Source organism: Marmota flaviventris, chromosome 1 (assembly GCF_047511675.1).
Source record: "Marmota flaviventris isolate mMarFla1 chromosome 1, mMarFla1.hap1, whole genome shotgun sequence".
Classification (NCBI taxonomy): Eukaryota; Metazoa; Chordata; class Mammalia; order Rodentia; family Sciuridae; genus Marmota; species Marmota flaviventris.
Window position 1 is genome coordinate 59,893,310 of NC_092498.1, and position 27,606 is coordinate 59,920,915.

The window sequence follows — 27,606 nt, forward strand, 5'->3', positions numbered from 1 at the left end:
ATCATTCTCATTTTCTCCCTGTACCTGGACAGAGGGATCTTAGATCTCAATATACGAAACAATGTCATCGACAAGCAGAACTACCATGATGAGTTTTCTCACAAGCAAAGAGAGAAGGAGCGAGATATTCGAAATTTAAAAAAGATGGAGATGCTCTTGAAAGTGTCCTCAGATTCACTTACTCAAACTCAAGCCATGTATAAAAGGCTTCAATTAGAGGTGAGTGCTGCAAACTTCTGTCTGGTTTTTAAACTGAGAGCCATCTTTTAAAGTAAAAATATTTGGGTAAATTGTTTTGCTAACTATAGAGAAAGAAGAAGAAAAGTAACAGGGAAAAGACAGTTTTCAAATGCATCAGACCTAGTATAGAGTTTTTTGCCCTATGTTTTTCAATCTCTTTTTCTTGCCCAAGACCAGAGAAATGTCTTATTTGGATCAGATATCAGCCTGGCTAGGGAATTAATTTAGCCATTTAGTTTTAGAAGACTAGAGGTTTCACTTCAGGGTAGGGCTGAGTGCATCACTGTCTTTATAAGTTGAGAGATTCAGAATGGCACCATGGCAGACTATGTCCATTAAGGACCAGATCAAATCATGTATATATATCAAATCATGTAAATGTGGTCAGTTGGTCTGTACCTCCAACTAGCCAAGGCAATCCGGATTCCAACATTGTTTTCCTTTCTTTAAACTTTTTAAAAGGCTAAAGAAATTTTTATAGTTAGGATAAGATTATGAATGTGGCTGTTTTATTACAGTGGAGAAGACTACATCATCAGGCCGTATTGATGAACCTCAAAATGTTTCTCAGGACCCACTCTCACTACCTGAATGACTACAATTGCCCACTGGCTATTTTCTGTAGGTCCTATTCCTTCCATGTCCAATCTATACTCCATTTTTCTACTAAAATAATATTGATGAATATCACTCACCTATGCAAGACATTCAATAGGTCCTTTTTTCACATAGTCATAGAAAGAATTGGGAGGAATCATAAAGATCATATGGTCCAATCAAGGCAAACAAGTATCACTCCAAGAATCAGCGCCATTCATTTGGTGCCAGCTCCTCAGTGACCATGTTGCCAAGGATTCTGAGGCCCAGCACGGCCTTGTCAGAAAGGACCTCTGTAGTCAATTAGAGATGTCTGTTCCAGGCATGGAAAGAAAGATTTTCCGTGTATTTCCTACTCCTCATCAAGTTCCCTTCAAATTAAGTGCTATTCCTTCAGTTGGTTCTTTTGCTATCTCTTCATTTCCTATGTGACATGCTTATAATACTATTACTTGAGTTTTCAGTTTTAAAACTGATCTTTGTACATTTCACTGTAAAAGAGAAGGATATGGCTCTCTTTCAGATCCCTGTTCTCCATGTACACATTTCTTGTCACTCCATGATCCCAGTATGCTCAAGTCATAATTTCAGTTAGTTCAGAATTTAATGTTTACATTGTTATGAACATGTAAAGCCTATGCATACCTGAGCCATGTTATATTATATAATTGCCCTTTTTTTAATAAAACTTTACACTCTCAGGAATTTATAATCATCCTGTTTTTTCTTTTGTATATTTTCCTGTGTATTTATTAGTTCAGTCCCAAGCCCCTTCTCTCCAGTTGCATGAATTTCCTCTCAGTGTGTTAAAACACATTTGATAGTCCACGCATTTAATTTTCTTGAAGAAATCATTCCTGAGCCTTGTCAGTGGCCTCTAGCAAAAGACAACAGGAATGCTTTTATAATCGAATGGGTTGTTTAATCACTCATTGCAGCAAGGGAGAACACATACCACAGGGAATTGTAGGAGGTCTCAGCAGAGGGAATTAGAAAGGAGTAGAGGGTATTAGCCACACTTGGACTTGTGTCATGTGATGTGGGAAATGGTGTAAGGAATGAGACTTAGCTTTGAATTTGGATGTTGTCAGGAGATGAGAGTAATTTTATGGTTGAGTATCTTAACAAATCTTAAGAGAAAAGACTAGATGGAGGAAAGCTGTAATTGGTAAAGACTGTAAGTGGGGGATGTATGCTGTTTTGTGGCTTGGACAACATTCATGTTTTTGTCTGTATTCAAAAACAATTATGAAATGGTCTTGTTTTTGTCTTGCTCCATCATAATCACACAGTGGCTTTGTCTGAAGTTGATGTTCTGTGAAATTGTTTAGGATCAACAGAACACCAGGGCTTAGCTGTGAGTGCGCAGCCAGCTCCTGGATATCAGGGCTGCTAATCTCTTTCTCAGCCCTCTGACCTGTTACTAACTCATTTCTCTATGTGCCTACCACCATGCTCATTTGGGGAGCCTTCTCTACCGTCTTGGTGATATGCTCTATCTCCCTTCTGCGATTCCTTATTCCACAGGTCTATTTCTTTTTCACTACCTTTTTTGGGAGGATACATGCTCCCAGCAGCTTACTGAGAAAATGAGACTGGAAGGAGTTTTTAAAGACTTTTCATGTCAGAAAATGCATGATATAAAATATTTTTCTTTCACACTAGCTGTACATATAATTAATAGTTTAACTGGATATAGAATTTTAGGTTGGAAATAATTTTCCATCAGCACAAAGGCATTGATCAATTATAGCTTCCGAAGTCACAGTTAAGAAAACCTGGTATCATTCTGATTCTGGATCTTTAGGAAGACTTTATTCCATGCTGGAAGCTTTTTGGATCTTAACTTGCCACCAGAATTTTTAAAATCTCATAGGGCTATTCCCCCATGTGGGCTGCTTTTTTTTTTTTTTTTTTTTTTGCGGGGGTGGGGGTTGCTGGGAATTGAACCCCAGGGCACTCGACCACTGAGCCACATCCCCAGCCCTATTTTGTTATTTTATTTAGAGACAGGCTCTCACTTGGTTGCTTAGTGCCTTGCTTTTGCTGAGGCTGGCTTCGAACTTGTAATCTCCTGCCTCAGCCTCCTGAGATACCAGGATTATAGGCATGTGCCTCCGTGCCTGGTGGCTTCTATTTTTATTTGTTTCTCTGGGCACTTGGTTGGTTTTTGTGTGTGGAAACATGTCATTCAGTTCTGAGACTTAGAACTATTTCTTTACTTTTGCCCCCTCCGTTTTGTCTTTTTGATCTGCTATGAGGGGGCTTTCTTCAATGTTTTCTTCTAACCATTTACTTTTTCATCTGGCTCTTATATTTTGTATTTCCATAGGCTCTTTTTTTTCTCTCTGAATGTTTCTTTTTTTATAGTATTCTTATTCGTATTTAATATCTTCTCTTATCTCACTGAACATACTAGTCATGATTTCTACTTCTTCCTACAGGAAGTTTATTTTCTTTAAATTACTTTTTCCTGGATTTTGTTGTTTTGGTTTGATTATTTTGATCTCTTTCTTATTAAGAACTTTCCTCCAATGGATGGTGATCCTTGGCTACCTAATTATATTTAAGCATGGGACACTAGAAATCTAACTAGGCTCTGACTCCAATGGTAAGACTTATAGATCAATCTAGCTAGACACAGAGTGCACAGGAATGGCTCCTGACTAAAGAGTAGTTTGCAGTGGAATGCTCACATTCTCCAAATATTAACAAATAAAAACTATTTATACTATGACTACCAGCCACCAAGTTCATAAAATAGCACCCATGAATATAAAACTAAAAGAAATTAAATATATTAAGATACTCTCCTTCACTGATTTAAAGAAAAAGCTCAGTTATTGTCCTAGAACAGTTTCAGTAAGATACTTCCTCTTTGACATATGACTTTTAATTAGCTTGGCCACTACCCACAGCTGGCAGTACTTGAAAATAGGAGTCAGGCCAGTCACTCCCTGAAAACTTCATACTTGCATGCAATCCAAGAAGGGAAAAGATTAAAAAGTGAGTGTGCAGATGGTTCTGGCTAGTCTTCAGAATTTATTTTCCCCAGAGACAGTTTGATTCTCCTATGGTTTTTGACTCTTTAGAGATTTTTCCAGAAACTCAAGATACAAACCTCATGGATATTTGGAATGTTTTTGAAAAATATCAAAGCATTACCCTTAACACTGAGGTTTCCTGATATCAAATAATCAAGATACAGCAACAGAATAATGTCTAATTTCTTTTATGAAGTTATGGATGGAAAATCTGTTGGGAACCTTTGGTTGACATAGTAGCTGGTGGGTATGCTCTCATATTTTTTTGTCACAAGTTTATAAAATTTCCTGGTCCCAGATAGTATTTATGTGCCGATTTGCTTACCCCTGGGAACAGAGCATGGGAAGCAGCCCATTCCTAGTCCACTGGTAGCAGAGAATGAGTTGGAACCCAGGATGCTTCCTGGACTTCCTCTGCCCAGAAAGGCTTAGCTCCAGTTTCCAGTGGGGAAAATCAAGCTCTTTCTCACTGACTTCTTACCTGTTCCATCAAGTCTCTCCTATAGACTTGATCTCTCCCTTTGCTGATCTCCTATAGCAATTATCTGTTCATTAAGACCACAAGAGTCTGTATATTGTTACATGGATCTCATAAGACCCTGATTCATCTCCCTAAGACAAGTATGTGTTCTTTGACAACTAGCTTTCCATGTAGGCATGGGAAGCAGGACATCACTGGCCACACAAAGCTAAAAAGATGTTCCTGCAGATACACAGGTTTATGAAGTGTCCAAAGACACTTCAACTACTTTTTTTTTTCTGGTACAGGGGATTGAACCCAGGGGTGCTTAACCACTGAGCCACATTCCCAGCCCCTTTTTATTTTTTTATTTTGAGATAGGGTCTAAGTTGCTTAGAGCTTTGTTAAGTTGCTGAGGCTGGCTTTGAACTCACGATCCTCCTGCCTCAGCCTCCTGAGCTCCTGGGATTACAGACATGCACCATCATGCCCAGTGACACTTCAGCTACTCTAAAACAGTAGCTTGACTCTCAGAAAGATCTTGTTAGGTGACTTTAAAATCACTAAATAGTATGATATTCCCCTCTTGGAACAAGTTTTAGCCACTATTCAACCTTGGTGCCTGGAAGTATATGCTGTCACAGGAAGAATGAGCCACATCAGATTAGTCTCATATGCTTCTGTTATAATGGTCCAAAATCAAGTAGGCCATACACACCCCAAGGTGTCCCTTCCTGTGGCCTCAGATGGGACACCTTCCCTTATCAGTTGCCATGTGTCCTTCTCCTCATAAAGAATCTGTCAAGATCATTTCAAATAGGGCAACAAAAATTCATAGACTGAGCTTTTGCTCTCTTCCCAAAGAACTTAAACACAGGGGGAAAAACAAACAAAATTTAGGTATCAACAAAAAAAGAGGCTTTTCTTTTGTGTAAGAACTTTGTCATCTCATCAAACTATTGAAAAGATTCTCCACTTCTGTTGGTGGTTGGGTCTGTGTATCCTGAAGGCCTCTGCAGCCAAGAAAGCCTGTTTTAGTGTTAGCAGCTAATCACAGCAGAGGATACCTATGGACATTAGCTCCAAGTCACAGCCAGCAAAGCCTGATTCTTCACTACTATGGAATGATGTGTTGCAACTCTGAGTGGCAAGCTGTGTCCTCCAGTGTTGCAACAGACCCCAGCAGCTCACTGCCAACTTCTTTTCAGGTTCTTGTCTTCCAAATCCAAAGAATAACGTTCACGGGACAACAGAAGGCAAGAGTGAAAGGAATAGGATTTATTCAAGTGTGAAACTCTCACAGGGGCAAGAGGGGACCTGATAGCAGGTTGCCACTTGGGTATGCTAGTCCAGGGGTTTCTATAGCACTTGAATCAACACTATTGGTCCAAATTTATGCCAATCAGGATTTGGAAAACTACCAGTGCCATTGGTTAGTCCTGCGGTCCCTTTCAGGTCTGCCTCACTTCCCTTTTCCCATGGATTGTTGGGAAGCAGGAGATTGAGGTTGTCAGATGGTGGATGGTCAGGGTTCTGGGCTGTGGTGCTGTGTGGAGTGGGCATCTGCACCAGGCCAGGTTGGGCTACCTCGGGGCTCTTTGTGCCTCACGCCCGTGCCAGCATGATGGGATCTGCGAGACTGCTGTCTGTGCTCATTACCTGTACATAAGTTCACCCAGTCTATAGCTCTGCTACCCTGGGACAAAGGCTTGCCTTCACTCCTATCTAAAAGTATCAAACTATTCCCACTATTAGTAATAAATAGTTTACATTTTTCTTTAACCTATAAAATTACATAAATGAACTCACATTTTATAATATCACTTTCGAATAGTCATAGTATATGCATGTTTTCAAAGTGCTGAAGCATGAGTTAGAGAGGTAATATGATGTTGTATTAAGATCACAGCTCAAGATTCACTGCCTGGGTTTGCACCTGTACCATTAAGGCAAATGACCTAAATGTGTTTGTGCCTCATTTTCCTCATCTGTTCAATTGGAGATAAATAGTATTATCTACCTCATAAGGTTATTGTAAGGATTAAATAAGAACATACATATAAGTCCTTAGAGTTTTCCAAGCACCTAGTCAATGCTCAATAAAAATAATAATAGATATTAGTAAGATTTATTTGTAAATGAATAAATAAAATATTTGCAGCTGGTGATTAATGAGTGCTTGACATTTCTTCAGGGTTATAGTTTGCTATGACTTTATAGAGAGTGTTCAGCATAATAAGCAGTTCCTATAAGAGGAGAACATGATTTGCCTGCCTTTTTCAGAAAGTATGTAATGGGTTTGATTACATGACATCAAAGATTGCTTTTTTCTATAAATACCTGTTTTAAATTTTGATTTCCAGATTGAAGCAATCCCTAAAGATGATTCTGTATTACCTGAGAGAAGGAAAGAACTCCACAGGGAAGTTGAAGTAGCTAAGAGGAATTTGGTCCAACAGGTTAATATTCTCATTTAAGTTTCTATCTCAGAATGGTAATATGGTTGTCATAATGATTCTCTTTTTTATTTTTTAAAATTTATACATAACAGCGGAATGCATTACAACTCTTATTACATATATAGAGCTCAATTTTTCATAGCTCTGGTTGTATACATAGTATACTCACAACAATTCATGTCCTCATACGTGTACATTGGATAATAATGATCATCGGGGCTGGGGATATAGCTCAGTTGGTAGAGTGCCTACCTAGCATTCACAAGGCCCTTGGTTCAGTCCCTAGCACCACCAAAAAATAATAATAATAATAATAATGATCATCACATTCAACCATCATTAATTACCCCATGCCCCCTCTCTTCCCCTCCCACACCTCTGCCCTATCTAGAGTTCATCGATTCCTCCCATGCTCCCCCTCCCTATCCCACTATGAATCAGCTTCCTTATATCAAAAAAAAAAAAAATTCAGCATTTGATATTTTGGGATTGGCTAACTTCACTTAGTATTATCTTCTCTAACTCCATTCATTTACCTACAAATGCCATGATTTTATTCTCTTTTATTGCTGAGTAATATTCCATTGTGTATATATGCCACATTTTTTTATCCATTCATCTATTGAAGGGCATCTAGATTGGTTCCACAGTTTAGCTATTGTGAATTGTGCTGCTATAAACATTGATGTGGCTGTGTCCCTGTAGTATGCTGTTTTTAAGTCCTTTGGGATAGACCGAGGAGAGGGACAGCTGGGCCAAATGGTGGTTCCATTCCCAATTTTCCAAGAAATCTCCATACTGATTTCCATATTGGCTGCACCAATTTGCAGTCCCACCAGCAGGGTATGAGTGTACCTTTTTCCCCACATCCTCGCCAACACTTACTGTTGTTTGTATGCATAATAGCTGCCATTCTGACTGGAGTGAGATGAAATCTTAGAATGGTTTTGATTTGCATTTCTCTAATTGCTAGTGATGAATTGCTAGTGATGTGTTTGTTGATTGATTGTACATCATCTTCTGAGAAGTGTCTCTTCAGGTCCTTGGCCCATTTATTGATTGGGTGATTTGTTTGGTTTTTTTTTTTTTTTTTTTTTTGGTGTCTAGTTTTTTGAGTTCTTTATATACCCTAGAGATTAGTGCTCTATCTGATGTGTGAGGGGTAAAGATTTGCTCCCAAAGATGTAGGCTCTCTATTCACCTCACAGGTTGTTTCTTTTGCTAAGAATAAACATTTTAGTTTGAGTCCATCCCATTTATTGATTCTTGATTTTAATTCTTGTGACACAAGAGTCACAAGAAGTTGGGGTCTAATCCCACATGATGAAGATTAGGGCCTACGTTTTCTTCTATTATATGCAGGGTTTCTGGTTGTATTCCTAAGTCCTTGATCCATTTTGAGTTGAGTTTTGTGCATGGTGAGAAATAGGGGTTTAATCTCATTTTGTTGCATATGGATTTCCAGTTTTCCCAGCACCATTTGTTAAAAAGGCTATATTTTCTCCAATGCATGGTCTTGGCACCTTTGTCTAATTATAACATAATTGTAGTTTTGTGGGTTAGTCTCTTTGTCCTCTATTCTGTACCATTGGTCTACCAGTCTGTTTTGGTGCCAATACCAAGCTGTTTTTGTTACTATTGCTCTGTAGTATAGTTTAAGGTCTGGTATAGTGATGCCTCCTGCTTCACTCTTCGTGCTAGGGATTGCTTTAACTATTCTGAGTCTCTTATTTTTCCAGATGAATTTCATGATTGCTTTTTCTATTTCTATGAGGAATGTCATTGGAATTTTGATCAGAATTGCATTAAATTTCTATAGTGCTTTTGGAAGTATGATCATTTTGATAATATTAATTCTGCCTATCCAAGAGCATGATTTTATTTTTTTAAGATAGGATTTCACTGTATTGCCCAGGCTGGCTTTGAACTTGTGATCCCGCTGCCTCAACCTCCCACATGGCTGGGATTACTAGTGTGTGCTCCTGATCCAGCTTATTGTGGTATTTTTAATTGTGCTCCATGAAATCTCATCAGTAAAAGTCATCAAGGAAATATCATTCTGTTTAATGTGGCTGTATTTCCTTCTCTATAAAGTTTTTCTCAGTGCTGGAGATTATACCCAGAGCCTCACACACATTAGACAAGTGCTTGACTACTAAGCCTACATCTCAGCTACATCTCAAAGTTCACTCCAACCCCACACTAAGTTTGGGGCAGGGGGGAAGGATGTGTTTGATCTGGTAAAATGTATACAAATCAATGAGACTTTAAAAATAAAAGGACTATTGACTACTTTAAAAAATAAACAGTAACATGTGCAGTGGCACACATGTATTCTGGGCCAGCCTGGGCAAATTTATGAGACGGTCTCAAGATAAAATAAAGGACTGGGGATATGGCTCAGTAGTAGAGCTCTTACTTAACATACATGAGGCCCTGAGTAGAATCCCCAGCACCAACACCACAACATAACAAAATTTAAAAGGCTGGAGCTATAACTCGATGATAGAGTACTTGCCTAGCACATGCAAAGCACTAGGTTCAATCCCTAGTACTGCGGGGGGGGGGGGAGTAAAATTTTTAAAAATTCAATTTTTGTTTATTCAAGCTACTTTTGACAAATTTGAAAACTTTTTTTTATCTCATAGTCATTTGACAACAGGCTAAGAAAATTTCATTGTGTTAACTCACTAGTTTGCACATTCTTTTATTGAAAAAACAGAGGGAAATATGGTGGAGTTGCTTTGTTTTATATTTTAATAAATCTACACAGGATTACAAAGGTAGTCCAAGATACTATCTTCATTATATTCCTTCAAACAAATTATAACTATGTTGTGGTTTTCAAAAGAAAGTTCTATCAGAAGCTGAGTTAAAGTTGGTAGAAAAGCAAGTTATAGAAGAAAACAAGCTTTTAAAGGAGCAAGAACACTTCCGAGAACTGCTGTTCCACCTTATCCGTATGACACAAATCAAAATTGATGAAAAGGACCAAAAGTCCAAGGATTTCCTGAAAGCTCAGGTAATTGCACTTATTACTACAAAAAATTCTGAGGGGGCTCATTTTGGTGCAATGTTTATTAGAAATCTATTGCTGGAAATCTCCTTCATATCCCAGTAACTATAAATTTTTCATGAATGAGACTTGGTCATGCACTGAAAAATAGTTCTAGAATTCAATTAGCAATAGTCAGCAATCTACAGAAAAGAAAAAAAGAATCACAGTAAGCAGAGGATTTGAACAGTTGGTGATTTCAGTACAATAACTGGGCGGGTTTGGGGGTGTCCCTCCAGTGGACAGGGCAGGCAGGTGCATGGGCCACAGATAAAACCTGGGATCCACTACCATTTCTGATCCCACTGTGATTTGCCTAGAAACAACTTGAGCAGTAGCATTTGACAATTCCCCCACCCCCAGGTTTATCCAGCAAGCATCATTCAAACCAGTACCAGGATACCCTTGCTTATTGCTTCTCACTCCATGATTTCTCACAGACTCCTGCAGAGTACCAGAGAGGGCCTGGTGCAATATCCCAAAATAAAACCTTCCTGTCATGCTAGCTAAAATTCTAACATTAGAATCATTTGTTCCATGTAAGGATTATATCCAGATTATACCCAGAAATTCCTTAAGGGATATGATATGACATATTACTAAGAGTATTTGAATTTATCATATGAGCCATATATTGGCCGTTTCCAAGTGAAACCTTTGTTCTCATTTTGGATAAGTATTTACATAGGACAACACTTCTTCTCATTTTCCAGAAAAAACAAAACTCACACCAGAGCATTTGTAGCAATGGGATTAGATTTTGCAGAGAGAAAGATCTAATCATAGCAAACTCTTCACATCCTCTATTCACTATTTTTCCATTTTAACATTTGAGAAACTGAAAGAAGTTCATCTTAGTTTACACAGGGGAAGATGGGAGAAAGGATGTCAAATGGCAAAACCAGAGAGCAGGAGAGGTGAGATAGGGAAGGTTACTCAATCCACATTTTGATTTTGATTCCATCATGAAGACTGCAATGATCCCAGTAGAGTCCCTGGGACAGGTGGATTCCAACAGAGTAAAGAAGGGGAAAATGGTTGCAGGAATGGGAAGGAAAGGCAACCAGACAGGAGAGAGGGTGTGAGGGGAGAAACAGAGTAGCAAAATCAAAATGAGCTCATTCATATTGAAACATAGATATTTCTTCCTTTTGAGATCTGGAAGCTGATAAAGGGAAAATATTTATTCCTTGAGTGTTCTTAGCAGTGGGAATTGCTCCATTAAAGCTATAGTTTGCTGTCATTTCTATAAGAAGGCATTAGAGCTTATCATTTTCCTTTCATACAACATCTACATTCCTTTTTTTAAAAAAAGATAAAAGGTATAGAGGAAATATAGTGTCATCTATCACCCCCCCCCCAAAAAAAAACAGAGTAGATGGAATTACATTTTTATACCTATTTAATTATTCACACAGTTACCTAAATATTAGTTTCTTCTTTTCCATTCTGAGGGTTATGGAAAAGCACTTTAAACATTGCTTCAACCTCTCATGAAATATTGGAGGGTTTCATGCATAAAAATGTTTGCAGCTTCCTATAAATCATCTTTGCTTGTCTATCTTCCAGAAACTTTACACTCACCCTGTCCAGTGATACAGTCCACAATTACTCTTCTCTCAATAGTTCCTCAAACCCAACCTGTACAGACAATCTCTCGTCCTTATGTTACCCTTTGGCCTCGCCCATTTGAACCAGTTCAGCTAGCAATTTTCAGATGTTCCCCGAGTCCCTCCACCTGATCTACATAACCCAGCATGCCAAGAGAAATGATTCCTTCACCGATGGGAATGAAGTGGGGTTCAGCTTGGGGTATTCATATTATTTCATATATAAGTTTTATATTTCAGCAAAAATATAACAACATTGTTAAAGAAATCAAAGCAAAGGATCTTGAAATCAGAATATACAGGAAGAAAAAACGTGAAATTTATCGAAGGTAAGGAAAAAAATCACATGGTTATCTATTTGGTGGTGCAAAGTTGATTTTTTTATTTTACACAGTTCAAAAAACTTTGTATTTTCACAGGCTCAGAGAGTTTGCAAAGTTGTATGACACAATTCGAAATGAAAGAAACAAGTTTGTTAACCTACTTCATAAAGCTCACCAGAAAGTAAATGAAATAAAAGAAAGGCATAAAATGTCATTAAATGAACTGGAAATTTTAAGAAATAGTGCCATTACTCAGGACAGGTAAGAGTTACAATAACTATAATCCTTTGAAAGTCATACTGGGGAATCTTAAGATCGAAAATAATAGTTTAGAGAGCTGGGAAAGCCCTGTTTAAACACTGTTTCCTAGATAATAATCTAAGCTTTGGAACACAATTGCTTATGCTTGTTTGGGAGACACACTTTTTTTTTTCCGTATTTTTTATGGATGCATCATAGCTGTGCATAATGGTGGATTTGTTGTTACACGTTCATACATGCACACAATATGACAATGTAACTGGACCGTTATCCTTCCCCAGTATTTCCCTTCCACTATACTGCTCTCCTTTCAATTTTCATGAAATTTTCCCAACTACCTTCCTTTTCTTTTTTCCTCTCTAGCTTCCACATGAGACAAAACATACAACCCTTGACTTTATTTCCCTTAACATAATATTCTCAAGTTCCATTAATTTTCCTGAAAATGACAATTTCATTCTTCATTATGGCTAAATAAAACTCTATTATGTATATATGTCACATTTTCTTTATCCATTGCCGGACAAATATAATGTGTAAGTATTTAATATGATTTTATGATTGTCATTTGCCCAATTAGAAAAATCCAACTCTGGTAATCTGCACTTGTTAGAAAACAACCAAATTGTCTATTAGTCTGCATCCTCTGGTTGTAGATTTAAAGCATCTAATGAACCTACAGGAGGCAATACCGGAGAGCAATTAAGAGAGGGGGTTTCCTAGATGCAGATCCCAGCTCTGCCACATACTAGCTGACTGACCTTGAATAAGCTAACTTTTATCTCTAGACTCACTTTCCTTTTCCATTAGAAGGGTCTTTATTGCATAGGACTTTTTATTATTATGTGAGCTAATTGGTGTAATAGCACACAGAAGGGTGTCTGGCAAATGGTAGTTTTATTGATTTATTGTTTGCCATATGCTACATTGGACTCTTTTACTCATGTTAGATCCTGATCTCCTGAGTCTACACAATGTGAACTTCTTCCATTGGCTTTTTATTGTCCAGTTTCCTTTAATAAACACATTACAAAATGGCTTCATTTGGAGAGTGGTGGGTATAGAAAGAAAAAATATAATTTCCCAATCAGGTTCTCACCCACCAGGAAAGTTAAATATCATTTACAGAGGCTGTGATCTCATTCAGCACCAATTATGGCCCACACTAAAGTGCAGGCACCAGCTCAGGTCCAATAGATGCCTTCAGATAGGACCACCTTGTCCTCAGGAGAGCAGCCTCTGGAGGACAGCAGAGCAAGGATGACTGACTATAGTTTCTTGCTTTGACAAAGGGGGGGAGGAGTGGCACAACCCTGGGCACCAAGGAAAGGTGTCCTATTCTGGATGGAGGGAAGAGTCTGAGACCTGGGACGATTACAAAAACTCCTGAATGGTATCCGGAGTATCACTACTATTACTACTGTCATTTCAAGAGCCATGTGAAAGCAAGAGCTACTTTGAAATGCTTATGTCTCAGAAGTCCTCATTAGACTCATAATCTTAGCCACTGTCCCGTTATTTTAAAAGAAAGCTACAAAATTCTGTGTTGAAACATGCCAACAACGTTACTATCAGAGAGAGCATGCAAAACGATGTGTGCAAAATCTTATCAAAACTTCAAGAAATGAAAGAGAAGAAGGAAACCCAGCTAACCAGCATGGACAGACTTGCCAATACGATCACAACGATAGAAGAGGAGATGGTGCGACTCCGCAAAAAGTATGAGAAGGCTGTGCAGAGGCGAAATGAAAGGTAAGGGCCAGGAACCTAGTGTGAGAACAGGGTACCAAAGTATGTGACTTAGATATGTCACCCTTACTCCTCCTAGATTTGACAGGAGTGAGGGACATGTGACATTCAGATTTCATTAGCCTTTAGAGGAGGTCTTGCCTAAAAATAAGAACTGCTATCCTTGTAAAAGAAACAGGCAAAGAGGAGGCGATGGGAGGTTATTCACTTTTAAGATCAACGTCTTTTCTCAGGCTACCATTCAGGATATCTCTGATAATATCAAATTCTTTTCACATAATTGACATAAACAAACTGGTATTCATTTTGGTGACAAGTTTGATCGTATTACATTTATCAAAGCCATTCTCTTAGCTCATTTTCTCAACAATAAGACCCTTAAATGGTCTTATTTCTTCCAGGCTGCAATTGTGCCATTAATAAATTTATATTCTAGCAGTTTCCCCCAAGTTACTTGTGCCCTGAGAACCTGGAATGTGTGGTTGTAGAGCCCTGTAGTAATGATGCCTGGTATCTGATTTTTTGTTCTGTGTGAGGTATTGGAGTGCTTGACCATCAGACTACAAAAAGACGGTAAAACATTGCCCCTCACTTCTGCTGAGACTATTGACATGAGAAACTTTGACAGAGAAATAGTTAAAGGTGGAATTCTGGGTAATGCATACACAACGGGTATAGAAAGACCTTTAGGGTCCTTGAATAGCACTTTTTCTAAGGATAGATGAGTGTGTTCTCTGAGCGGAGGTAATATATCTTATTTGGTTCCTAAAACAGACCAAAGCATTTAAGCAAATGCTTTGCTCCCAGGCCCTGGCCAGACCAGAGCTACAGGAGTTAGTTAGAAATTCCTTGTTTCTTTCCCATAGTCTCCTCTCAAGGAGGGGGTCTTGGGGGTCACCCCCACTCATCAGCATGATTACAAAGGGCAGATTTTTGCCTGTTTATGGGGAAATTAGCATCAAAAAATATTCAACTTTAAAAGAACCTAGTGGGCCTGGCAACTTGATATAGAGCAGAATCACCCCCAAAACACATTCTCTGGCCCCCTGCCTGTGTACTTCTGGTCAGGATTTTGTTGGCAAATCTGGCCCAAGAACAGGGTCTGCAGAAAATCAGACTATGGGATTACTTTGTTCACATATGGGGAATGACATTCTTTCCTGCCCCCCAGAAAACCTTTGAAATCCACAGAGACACTGCAGCCAACCAATCACATGGTTGGCCTAAGTGTCAAGCTGCTAAACACACCTCCAGGAAAATCCAGTGTGCAGTTTTAACTAGAAAAACATCAGTAAGTATCTCCCACCCTCTGGAATTTTCCTGTGTTGTGTGTTTGTGTGTACCCAAAGCTAGAGGGAACTACAGTTAACTAGTGAAACAGTAGCTTTAGCATTCACTTAGCCTCTTCATTTGAATTTGACCACAGTGGTGTTCAGCTGATTGAGCGAGAAGAAGAAGTGTGCATTTTTTATGAAAAAATAAATATCCAAGAGAAGTTGAAACTAAATGGGGAAACTGAAATACATGTCCTGGAAGAAAAAATCCGATTCCTAAAACTGAAGATAGCCGAGAAGCAAAGACAGATTAGCGTGACAAAGAAGTTACTGCCAGTCAAGAGTGCCTTGGATGCAGATCTTGCGGTGCTCCAGATTCAGGTGGGAGAGCTGTCCTGGGACACTTCCTCATATCATTTGCATTTGTCTCTTACCTTAATTAGTTTGTAGATCACTTGAGTTCTTGCATGTAAACCAATCCATGCTACTCCTGGTGCCTGTAGCAACCTATGAATGACGTCTTGTTTGAAAATACCTTTAAACATTACTCCGGGATGGAATCTGAGAAGGCTTCATAGCTATAGATTTTTCTCTCATGAAGCATCTCCTGCTTTCCCCCTTTTTCTAGCTCAGCTTCCTCATATCTTAAAACTTCAGCAATCTAGGCTGTCAATAGCCACAGCATAATTATGCTGCTGATGCTTGCTGGGAACAGCTTGGGCACCATGTGTGGTCCTCTTGTCCTCTGGAGCAAGTGATTACCTGAAGCTTGCTGCTTATTAATGTTCAGTCACATAGAATGAGATTTAATCTCTAATTCCCCTATAATTTAATAATGAACAAGAGGTTCATGTGGGGACTTCCCTCATCAGACCAAACACTCAGTGCCTGTTCCACTTCTGTGCCACATCAGTGCAGCCTCTGGACTGGTCCCTTCCTTGGTCTACACCTACTCAAGATCAAGGCCTTTGAACAGATTTTAGTGAAGATCTGAGGCAACTCTGTATGGGGTTATGTTACAGAAAGGCAAGGAACTTCAAATTAGATCTAAGAAATCCATGCCCTTCAAAGTCCTTTGGGGCCACTCTGTCTCAGGGATGCCCCCCACCCCCAGGTGCTTTGCCCCATGCAGCACCCCCACCTGGCTCAATTTCACTGACTGGTCTTTCATCTCCCATTTCCCTCCACAGCTTCATTGTCCCATGCTATCCTCCAGTCACTGAATTTTTTTATAGTAATTCAGCTCTCTCCCAAAATGTAGCTTCAGGTCTGTCTTTGCCCATTCATTCTCAACTATCAGGATGTCCAAAAAGACTTTAAATTCAGTAAGATCAAAAATAGAACAATGTCTTCTCTGTGAGCATATTCTTTGTGTGGACCACAAATCAATAATTCCATCCACTGAAAATTGTTTTCAGAAAAAAAATACTTGGCATTTCATTAGATAAAATCATCCACTGTGAAATGTGAATGCAGTTTTACCCAAAAGGAAAATATTTAATACTACTTGCCGTGCATGACGATGGTGAGCCATTATCATTTTGATTGCTTATTAATCGAAATGTGTGCTACATATTATCAGTTACCTATTTTAGCAGGGTGAACTTTATGCTTAGGAACAGTTGGATAGAAAGTTTCCCATTCATCTTCAAACTGCATTTAAATGTTTGTCTACTCAACACTAATCACACATGCTCTGGAAGGATGTGATGCAAAATTTCTAGATTCAAGTACATCATGTTTGCACTCCGTCCTCCAGGGCCGGATCCTCATCATATCCTGTTATTGGTTTCAGACGCAGTGTTTCAGCTTTTTTTTTTTTAAGTCATCTTTGTTGTATTATTTCAGAACTCTATTAAGCTTCCCCACCACTACCACCACGTTATTTGAAACAGTTTTTAATTGTCCAACAGACTAATACAGAACTATCATGAGTCATGATCTCCTGGATCCTGTAATAACAACTCCATTTTAGGGATCTTAGAAGTCTCTTGAACTATTTTAGGATACCAAGACACTTTTATAGAGAGAAAGTGAACAGTTTTTCCTCAGATGCCAATGGGGGAATAAAATGAAGGCACTTTGATAAACACTGCATTTTTGTTTCTCAGTTTTCTAGTTAAGGGAACATTGTGTTAGCAAGAACTTAAAATTTTAATATAGAATTGAAGTATATGTGGGATTAAGTGCTATTAAGGAATGTAGAAAGGAAGGAAAAAATTATTACCATTAAAAAAATTTATGAGGAGGAGGAGGAGCATTGATTGGAATTTTTAAAATCCTATCTGTGCCACTCTTGGGCATGTTGTAAAATACTTCAAATCTGTTATCTCATTTGATGGATCAACTCTATTGATTGAGCCTTATCTTCCCATGTGACCATCGAGGAAACTAAGGTTCAGAGAAATGATTTGCCTGATCACATAAGCCTTCAGTAGAAAGTTGAAATAATGCCTCTTGATTGTCACCATGCTCCACATCTCTCATTATAAAGAAAAAAACTAAATGTGCCTATCATTTCTGTATGAGTGTAGTCCTGTTTCTTCATCTATCTCCAAGTTTCAATGATTCAACAAATTGATATATAAAGCATTATATTAGAGATTTAACAAAAATATACACATGACTGATGCTAAGAATTTCACTGTGTGACCCCATAATTAACAACTTTCTTCTTTTGGAGGATGCCATTAAGCCTATTGCCAGCAAATGGTTTTAAAGTGTAGTCAGCATATTATATGCTAGCTACCCTGGGCTCTGTAACAACCTGCAACACAAAAAGATAGGCTGTATATTTTTGAGTCCTATAACCATGCAGCATCCCACACAAAATGGGAAGCAATTGAAGGGCTATTTGTGAACTCAGCTTTTTCTCTGACTCAGAAGCCAGACTTGTTTTGCATAGTCAACCCTAGGCATCATCCTCATGGTCCCATGAGTGAACAGAAACACTGTTAACCACAAGTCCCAACTTTCGGGTGTTAAGAAAACAGTTCTCCTCTACCCTTGCCTGGATTGGGCCAACTAAAAGGCTCTAGAGACCCTGGCCACACAAGCCTAAGATTTACTGAGCTGGAGAGTTAGTTTTAAAACTAATGTATGTTTGTTATTTAACAGTTTGCACAGTGTACAGACAGAATAAGAGACCTGGAGAAACAGTTTATAAATCCTGGGGATAAAAACAGAATCCGTCTCCTTCGAGGGAAGGACCTCACAGAAGCAGAAATTATCAAAAAATTAGATGAGGTAAACAGCCTTGCTTAAAACTGCATCTACTTGCCTCTTGTGTACAGTTTCAGAGATACCTGTGGTCCTGTTTCCTGTTATGCTGAGAGACCTATCCATTATTCCAGCCACTCATAGAGTCCTTTTACTGTAACCTAGTAAAAATTTTTAAAATGGATTTAGACACTTACCAAAAGTAAAAGTCCAGTGCTTCAAGATTCCTAAGACACCATTCCCTCAGGGCTAAAAGCAACCATTTTGACTTCTTGAATGAATGGATCAATTTGTCTTACTGATCAAAAGAATGATAATTTTGTACTGGGCAGAGCTGAGAGGTCCAAAGTCTACCATGGAGGTAAGAATTTCCAGTGCTATCTGGAGCTATTGAAAGAAGCACTGGGGAGATTAGGCTTTACATCTAGAGAAACAAACTATAAATGACTGAGAGAATTGTCCAAAACAAGTTTGCCTTGTTCTCAGAATGAATTCATTTTACAATGAGAAAACCTAAGCTTTTCAAAACATTGGAGCTTCATTTGGCAAACAACTACTCAACTATTACAACTGTGGACGCTTGATGGAACTAGGCCCTAGTCCACCAGGAGGGAAGAACTCCCAGAGTTATCTGGAGGGGGCTGGGGCATGGGAAGTCTTGACTTGGCTCAATCTCCAAAAACTTGCAACAACTGAGAAAGCAGTGTCTTTCCACCACTCGGGGGTGGGGTGGGAGTCAGGTAGTGCTCCAATTAGGAAAGAAGATTGTGCCTTGCATGAGTGTTTTCTTTTTTCTTCCTATTGAAATTGTTTTCAACAGCTGGAACTACAGTTGGCCAAGAAGGAGGAGAAGTTACTAGAGAAGGATTTCATCTTCGAACAGGTCTCCCGACTTACAGACAGGCTCTGCAGCAAAACTGAGGCCTGCAAACAGGACACGCTGCTCTTAGCCAAGAAGGTCTGCCTGAAACCCACCCTCTCTCTTCTGCCCCTACTCCTGTATTAGCTCTCATTTTCCAGGTTGCTTTTTTTATTGAGAGAAGCCCTGGAGAGATTAGAGAAACATAAAACTATAAAATGACTCCAAATTGTCCAAAACAAGTTTGTCTTGTTCCCTGAATGAATTCATTTTACAATGAGAAAAACCTAAGCTTTTCAATAATAGTAAATAAGTTATCAGGCAACCACTCAAGTATGAAAATTGTTATCTTTGTATTTCATGCACAAAATTAAATCCTAATGCCTTTTGAACAGAAGGCCTCACTTATCCAGTGGTTTGTAGGAAAGGCTCCAATTCCAAACTCAGCTTCCTTGAAGAGCAGAACAGACACACTATACCCAGGCTGACTACACCGTGAGGTGCAGCCACCACCAACGAGGAAAGGCCAATAACATGGAGCTTCAAAATTACTGGGGGCGGAACTACTAAAAGCTATGCTAAAAATTGCAGTCACAGGAAGGGAGGTTGGGGATTCAGACATATCAGGACTAGACTCAGCACCTTGAGCAATGAGAAGATGGGTCATTCACCTGGCCCCTGTAATCCCTGGCAGCATCTCGCCGACACAGGGATTTCAGCACTCAGCCACTGTCACTGAACTCTTACTTTGTGCTACTCTCATGCTAGGCTGTGAGGGCAAAAACAAAGAGGAAGGGACACCTTGTCCACCTTGTATGATGTTCAGCAGGGGAGACAGAAGATGATAGATAATGGTGGTGGCTATATCCCAGATTGTGGGCTCCAGAAGGCAGCAATAGTTTCTCATTCTTAAGTTTCCCCAGTGTCTCACATGTACTAGACTCTAAAAACACATCCATGAATACGTAATCCTATTCTAGAAAGGTTGGGTACACTAAATAGGAAAGATAGTAAATCTTAGGGTACTTTCATTTTTATTTGGTTTTTATCTTTGTCCTCTGGCCACTTCTAATAGTCTGATCTGTCCAGTGGCAGCTCTATAGTTCACAACTTTACCTCATAAAATAATCACTAATACTTACTTAAGCTCATGAATTTGCACACCCCATGTTTCTGTAAATGTTGCCACCTTCCTTCTGCAAAATGAATTTCCCTTCTTGAGGAAAAGTCACTTTCTTTTTTTAAAATGAGGGCTTATTTGTCAAAGCTCAATGTCTCCCTGGAAGGTACCTGAGAAATGATAATAGTGACCACTTTGACATGGCCAGCAAAGCTCTAGTTCAGCTGGGTAAGATACAAACTATTAACTTCGGCCAGAACTGAAGCATTAAGACCATTCTCTCATCTCTTTTTCTCACCTCTTAAAAACAGACACTAAACTTCCCCTCCATGCTGTTCACTGCAAAATCAAGTAACTGATAAACATTTTCTTTCTTCATACACCAGGGTGTTGGGCTCAATCCCTGAAGTCTCATTCATTTCTTATTTTCCATAAATTATTAAACCTTCCTTCCTTCAGGTAAGAATGCTGCCCCCCTCACACACACACACCATTACAGACAGCCAACAGACTGCCATTTTCTTCAAGTCTTCATGGAATGTACATATTGACTAAACCTTGGGCTCTTTGATTCTAGATGAATGGCTATCAGAAAAGGATCAAAGATGTTACTGAAAAAATGATGGCTCTTGTTGCTGAGCTGTCCATGAAACAAGCCCTGACCATTGAACTCCAGAAGGAAGTCAAAGAGAAAGAAGAATTCATCTTTTATTGCAATTCTAGGTTAGAAAAAGGTCTGCCACTCAATAAAGACATTGAGAGAGAATGGATGAAAGTACTTCGAGATGAACAAATGTATGAAATGGCCCTCGCTGAAAAGTTTCGGGTAAGCTTTGGCTCCCATATTGCATTTGTAAAGTGTGCCAAGAAAGGCCAGACACAGTCACTGTAATCCCAGCAATTGAAGAAGCTGAGGCAGGAGGATCACAAGTTTGAGGCTAGCCTCAGCAACTTAGCCAGACCTTTTCTCAAAAATAGAAAGGACTGGAGATGTAGCTCAGTGGTAAAGCACCCCTGGATTAATTAAAAAAAAAAAAAATTTTAAGTGTGCCAGGAAGGGCTGTTTTCTGGGGACCAGTCTTCCTATGTAGGTGGTCTATTCTTTATTCAAAATGCTTGGGACCAAAAGTGTTTTGGATTTTCTCAGATTTCAGAATATTTGCATATACATAATGAGCTATCTTGGGTATAGCACCTATTTATATTTCATATGTACATTACACACATAGCCTGAGTTTTTACTACAACCCACAGTGATGTCAGCTATGGAATTTTACACTTGTGACATCCTGTGTTCAAAAAGTTAGGACTTTGGAGTATTTTTGGATTTCAGGTTTTGGGGTTAGGGATGCTCAGCCCATTTATGAAAAATGTCTTCCTCTCCTACACACAGTCCCAAAAGACATTAAAAAGAAACTTGTTATATTACATAGATAAGTCAAAGTATAGCAGTGCACTTGGAGAACACTCAATAAGCATCAAGTCCCCTCCCAGTCCTACTCCCAGGGCTCCCACCAGCATGGCACTGGCTTCGTCCAAAGGTCTCCAGTCTTTCTTCTCACACCCTTGCTCAGATACCTGCCTCTTCTGTGTTCACAGCACATTGTAAACTTCCACAATATCATGCATATCAAGGTGATTGCCACTGCCTTCTACAGACATCACACCTGGTATGCATCACAGGCCTCCAGGCCACTCCTTTCTTCTCCCACCTCTGGCCTAAGTCTCTTTCTACCATTGAATCCATACACAAGTTTGGTGCCCCGTTCTTCTGCCTACCCTCATAAGCTTTCAGTAGATTAAGATAGAATCAAGCATCTCCTGCCAAGGAGATGGCATCCTGGGGTACAATTCAGACTGTCAAGTGAATGTCCCTAAGAGGATCACTATTTATCACTAAGCCAAGTAAAATGTACAGTCTGAATCCATACTAGGACTACAGAGCACAGGGTCTGATTTGTAATTTCCATACCATCTGGGACGAGCCTTTCCAGGGCTATACTTTCCTGGGACTATACTCTTCATCGTGTAGAGTTTATATTAGTGCCCAAAGATTATTTTCCAGAGGCACAGGCAGAAATATTGAAGACCTTGAGGCTCAAACTGCTGACCATTTCTCTCTTCTGGTTCTATTTATTGTCTAGTCTGTTGTAAATTTGCTCATCAGTCACTTAGCAAAGAAAATATTACTGTTCTGCCTTTGTAAAAAGTGCAGAAATAATTAGCTCTTGATGAGAGACTGAGGTTGGAATGCAGTGCGTCTAGAACCCAACAAGCAGTTTTTGATAAACCCTAAGCCTCAGCCTCATCATGATGCTTAACCAATACAGCCCACAGCAGTGAGTTGCAATGTGGGGGGCGGATCATTGAGCACAGCATAAGGCTGCTCAGACTCAGTTGTGTCTTTGGGGATCTGAAGGTGAGGTAACTTTAGAGTTTTCAGAAAACTGAAAGAAAATGATTCTTTGCAGGAGTTGCGAGAAAGAGATAATCAACTGCTGCCCAATAGTGTTTACACATCAGCGGAGCAGCGTCCAAATGCCTACATTCCGGAAGCAGACGCCACTCTTCCTGTGCCAAAGCCATATGGTGCTCTGGCTCCTTTTAAGCCCAGTGAACCTGGAGCCAATATGAGGCATATAAGGAAACCTGTTATAAAGCCAATTGAAATTTGAATGTGTAGACCAATCCAGGATTCCTCATTTCTACAGCCAGAGCACGTGAGCATCATCATTCTCACACTGCAGATCAATGAAGCTCAACCAGCAACAGTACAACTTGGTTCTTTTTACACTAACCAACTTCTGTGTTTCACATGATGTTGAGAAAGACACAGAATTGCCCCACACTTCAAAGCAAATATTTTAATTACTCGTGTATTTTTCATTCTTCATAGTTTCAGAAATATGTAGTAGGCAAGTGCAGAATAAAATAACTTTTCATCAAAGTACAGAATTAAATTCTTTTTCAACTGCATACATGGAACTTAAGATATCCCAAGGATCACAAAGCATAACTCAGTTTGTTGAGGTGGCACTTGAAGGTCATGTTAGTAAATCTAAATCAGGTAAGAAGCAGTAGCCAAGCTTGTCTTTTTTGATGTTATAGTGATTCTTTTTCACAAGAATCCTTTTGCCACACAAATATTTATGTCCTAATCTATCTTTCTTATGAATCCGAATTTTTCACATTATCTGTAAATCAAATGATTATTTTAAGCTCTAATAATAGATTTATCAAAATCTCAAATTAAATACTATATTTACAGTTTTGCATGTGAGAGAGAAGACCTGAAAATGAGGCCAATTCTACTTACTACATTTCACCAAGTGTATTTTCCTAATTCTGATTTCTCATATACAAGAATATACAACTAGGTTGAAACATATGTTTTTATAGTCACTGGTAGTAATTATAAATTTTATTTCACAACTCTTGGAATGAGAAATATATCCCTTTATTTGGATAAATATTCTGTTCTAAGCCCCTATCTTGTCAAATTGGAAAATTTAATTTCCTTCTCATTCTGAGTCCCAAATCTAACCTAATTGCTTTGCAGAGTTATTATAAAGTAATTATTTGGGAGTGCCTTTGATAAGTAACACTGTATCAACCATGTAGTTAATAAATGAATGCTATATACTTAAAGAGAGCTGTGTTGTAGAAACTAGTAATCTCTTTAAGGACTCAAAATATATGCACATAAGTTTAAAAACCATAAGTGCATTCTACTGTCATGTATAACTAATAAGAACAAATTTTTTTAAATGTCTGAAGTTCAAACACCAAAAAAAAGGAAACACCTTTTAAAAATCACAAGGGATGGATATTTAACCATTATAATGTATACTACTGGTTGAGAGAAGGTAGGTGCCACCATGTGTTGAAATGACCTGGATTATACTCAAGTGGAACTTTTTTCTTATTTAAATTTTTTGTAATTGTAGGTGGACAAGCATGTCTTTATTTTATTTGTTTATTTTTATGTGGTGCTGAGGATCAAACCCAGTGCTTCACATATGCTAGGCAAGCGCTCTCTGCCACTGAGCTACAGCCCCAGCCCCATCAAACAGAACTTCTAATCTAGCCCTTAAGCATGAAAAAGATTTTAACAGGTGGAGAGAGATTTTAAGTGAGAGAAATAGCTTGAAAAAGCTGTATTCATGTCCCTGTGAGCTGGCCTACCTGCAAAAAGAATGCTCATGGTATGCAGGGTCAGGATTTGGAAAAGTTGAACGATACGGAGTTTGAATTTTCTTTTACTGAATAGCAAGCTATTGAATGATTATGAGCAGACTGATAGGATCAAACTAATGTTTATCTTAAATATGTGTGTGAAAAATTAGGCTTTAGACAATGACAATTCAAAAAAGACCTCATTCAAAAGAATCAGCACTGCATTGCTGATTTGGCTCCAAGATCTTGAGGATTGGTGACTATGAAGTGTTTGAATAAAAGAGGAAATTCTATAGGAGAGGGCAATTTTTATAACACAATGGTGACTTTTTTTTTAAGAAGAAAAGTTGAATAATCATTGGTGATATTTATAATCATTAAATTTTCACAAGAATACTGAAGAGGGGAAAAAAAGCATTATAAGCTGAGTCCCAGAAGCAACTGTATTTATGGGTCAGAATTAAGTCACTGTAAGAGAGAAAAACAGAAAAATGGTACAACCAGTTAAGGTGTCCTGGGGAACACTAAAGGAACATGTTCATGGACTCAAGATTCCTGGATAAAAAGGCTATGTTAAAAAACAAGAGTCAGACCAAAGCTGTCAGCATTTGGGTTTTTTAATAGTATAATACTAAATCAAACTTTTATAAATATAAAAAATTAAATACCGTTCCATCTGAACTATCACAAAGACAAACCCTACTCTATTACATGTACAAATTACTATGTTACAAATGATGGTATAGTGGAGATAGATTTTATCTAGTCCAATTAAAAAAAAACTCCTTTTCAAGTAAAATTCTTATACAATATTTCTTCTGCTTGTTATTTTTAAGTTTTTGCTGGCATAAGCACTATTTCCTACATTTCTGAAGTCCATTTTATTCCAAAGTTCAACAGAAACTAGCTCTTGGTCTGCTTGGCCACTAGGAAGAGCACTGTTTATGGCACTGTAGGTCATCTTGGACTGTTTGTCATTTCAATACACTTGACTGTTTATTGGTTGTTCAAAACTGGAATGAGGTTAATTCTGTCTAAACAAGGACCAAACTGAAATTGAGACTGTTCAACAATATATTCTGATTTTTTATCAGTTTTAAATATTGCTAAAGAATTATCAATATGAGTAAGGTTAATGAGCAAGATTAAAATATTACAAGTAGTTACAATAGAATTTTTTTTTCTTTTATAAGTCCAAAAGCATTGTGGTGTGTTTCAGAGCTGCTTCCTGTATAAATTGCGCATCCACATTGTCATGTCCTTCAAAATCACACAGAGCTGGGGGGAAAAATGTGTATGTGTGTTACTATAGAACTGAGGAATATTTATAACCTTTTCCCATAGCTCATTAACTTTATATTTTATCAAAATACATTCTCAGAATGTGTTGTGAAATTTCATCAAACTTCAAGAGCATTCACATCAACTAAACAGGATTTAAACCCTTTTAAAACATCAAAGGTGATTATTCCTTTTGTAATTTGGGCAGTAAATTGTGTATGGCTAATGAAAATCAATTGCAGTAAAGGCCTACTTATAAAGTAAGGCATATTTTTGAACATAAAATGGTACACAGAAGTGAATAGAGAATGACTGATGTGTCAAGGAGAAAGCTGTGAACAGAGGGCTGAATTACCTTGACTGGAGGACTCCAGGTCAGTCAGAATTTCAATGAAGTAGTTCAGAGGCAGAAATTCTACACTGAATGATGACTTGTCCATCATAGAATTCCGAGACTAAAAGAGAAACCACTTCTGGTATTAACTGATATCTCTGAAACAATCATGCACTTAAAGTCATCAGAATTACAGTTGCTGTCCATGTGGATATGTTGACACTGGGAAACAGGATTCAGGAACATGGAAGGGCTGTGTTTTCACAGACTCACCTGCTTCTTATAGTTCTGGAGCAGTTGGGTCACATGGGTCCGTGAAATGATATTGGAACTCATGGGATGATCCCAAACTCGACAGATCTTCTGACCAATGAGCTATCATGCAAATTGAAAATTGCATAAAGAATATATCTCACAGTTCATTAAATATACCTTATGTGTTCATAATTTTAAAAGTAATATTCCAAAATGACTAGCCATTTTAAAAGAAAGACTACATTCCTATGAAGTATGCTTCTGAGTTTTGAATTAAGACTCCCATCAAATGCTACCTTGAGGGAAGCAGTTGATACATTCATGCTGCCAAATTCTTTTTCTGAAATGGAGTTATCTGCTACTCTTAAAAGCTGGAAATGTGTGTGGCAAGCCTAAGTGATATTTTAAAAGCAAACAAAAGGTTATAGGCATGTTTATATCAACTTCTCTGCCCCTGTCTTACCTAGGAAATTTTTATTCACTAAGTCTGAGGCCAAAAAAACAAAACAAAACAAAAATCAAATTTATAGACCAAACTAAATGTTCAGCAATGTTCCCTAGAGAGACTGAGCCAGGGAAAATATGCTTTGTTCTCTATTCTTGCCTTTGCTTCATTAAGCCTGTGATGGAGAGAGACTATTACAAAGTGAGACCACTAGGTCCAGAAAGGACCTCCCTTGGGGAGGATGGTGTCAGAAGTACAAGCACTCAAGGGAGGTAAACCGTGGACAGGGTACTTAGGCTCTTAGAGTCAGGAAGTAGTCGGAAGACTTTGCTGTGGAATTCTGTATTTTTTCGTGGTATTTCAGACTTGGATATTAGTGCACCCCTCCCCCTCAAAAAAAAAAAAAAAAAAGAAAGAAAGAAAGAAAAACCTCCAAGGAATTCCTTTAACTTTTTCCCCTCATGTTTCTCATTTTTCCTTTGACCTGGGAATGTTTTCCTGCTGGAAATGTACTAAGAGGAAATACAGTTCCAGAACCTTCTGACCTCACCTGCATTTAAATTTCTTATCAGTTTAAATGCCAAAAGCACATGTTTCCCCTCTCACTCCTACTCAGACTCAGATGTAAATATTAGTGTGGTTTCCTAAGAGGAGAAAATGGCTAAATGTTCTTAGTGGGCTATGTCAATACTGTGCAAAGCCAGAAAAGCAAGTACATTGTAGACCTAAGGAGAAATAGCCAACAGAGGGGTGGGGGTGGATAGGATTTCTTGGGAAGAACTGGAAAATGAAATACTTCAATTGACTTTAGCCAAAAGCAAGTAAATGCTCTTCTTACAAAAAGA

The 27,606-nt window shown here is 38.5% G+C and overlaps 2 protein-coding genes across 8 annotated transcripts in view; one reads left to right on the forward strand and one right to left on the reverse strand.

Moving 5' to 3' along the window:
• The window catches only part of Ccdc146 (coiled-coil domain containing 146), a 131,419-nt gene extending 108,319 nt beyond the window's left edge, over positions 1 to 23,100 (forward strand). For all 4 annotated transcript variants that reach the window (XM_071613372.1, XM_071613369.1, XM_071613368.1 and 1 more), the window contains 11 exons: positions 33 to 219; positions 6,705 to 6,800; positions 9,652 to 9,822; positions 11,706 to 11,794; positions 11,885 to 12,049; positions 13,577 to 13,801; positions 15,225 to 15,453; positions 18,190 to 18,318; positions 19,112 to 19,249; positions 20,848 to 21,096; positions 22,742 to 23,100. In XM_071613372.1, the coding sequence (XP_071469473.1) occupies positions 33 to 219; positions 6,705 to 6,800; positions 9,652 to 9,822; positions 11,706 to 11,794; positions 11,885 to 12,049; positions 13,577 to 13,801; positions 15,225 to 15,453; positions 18,190 to 18,318; positions 19,112 to 19,249; positions 20,848 to 21,096; positions 22,742 to 22,945 (1,882 nt within the window). In that variant the 3' untranslated portion in view covers positions 22,946 to 23,100. The remainder of the gene's footprint in view (positions 1 to 32; positions 220 to 6,704; positions 6,801 to 9,651; positions 9,823 to 11,705; positions 11,795 to 11,884; positions 12,050 to 13,576; positions 13,802 to 15,224; positions 15,454 to 18,189; positions 18,319 to 19,111; positions 19,250 to 20,847; positions 21,097 to 22,741) is intronic.
• Positions 1 to 27,606, reverse strand: part of Gsap (gamma-secretase activating protein) — a 132,039-nt gene that overhangs the window by 11,776 nt on the left and 92,657 nt on the right. For 2 of the 4 annotated variants that reach the window (XM_027926339.2, XM_071613382.1), the window contains exons 29-31: positions 26,335 to 26,436; positions 26,083 to 26,182; positions 25,048 to 25,724 (exon numbers count right to left, since the gene is read on the reverse strand). In XM_027926339.2, coding sequence (XP_027782140.2) covers positions 25,633 to 25,724; positions 26,083 to 26,182; positions 26,335 to 26,436 — 294 coding nt within the window. In that variant the 3' untranslated portion in view covers positions 25,048 to 25,632. Of the gene's footprint in view, positions 1 to 23,119; positions 24,915 to 25,047; positions 25,725 to 26,082; positions 26,183 to 26,334; positions 26,437 to 27,606 lie in introns of those variants that run through there. The other 2 variants (XM_071613394.1, XM_071613387.1) reach the window with 2 other exon arrangements.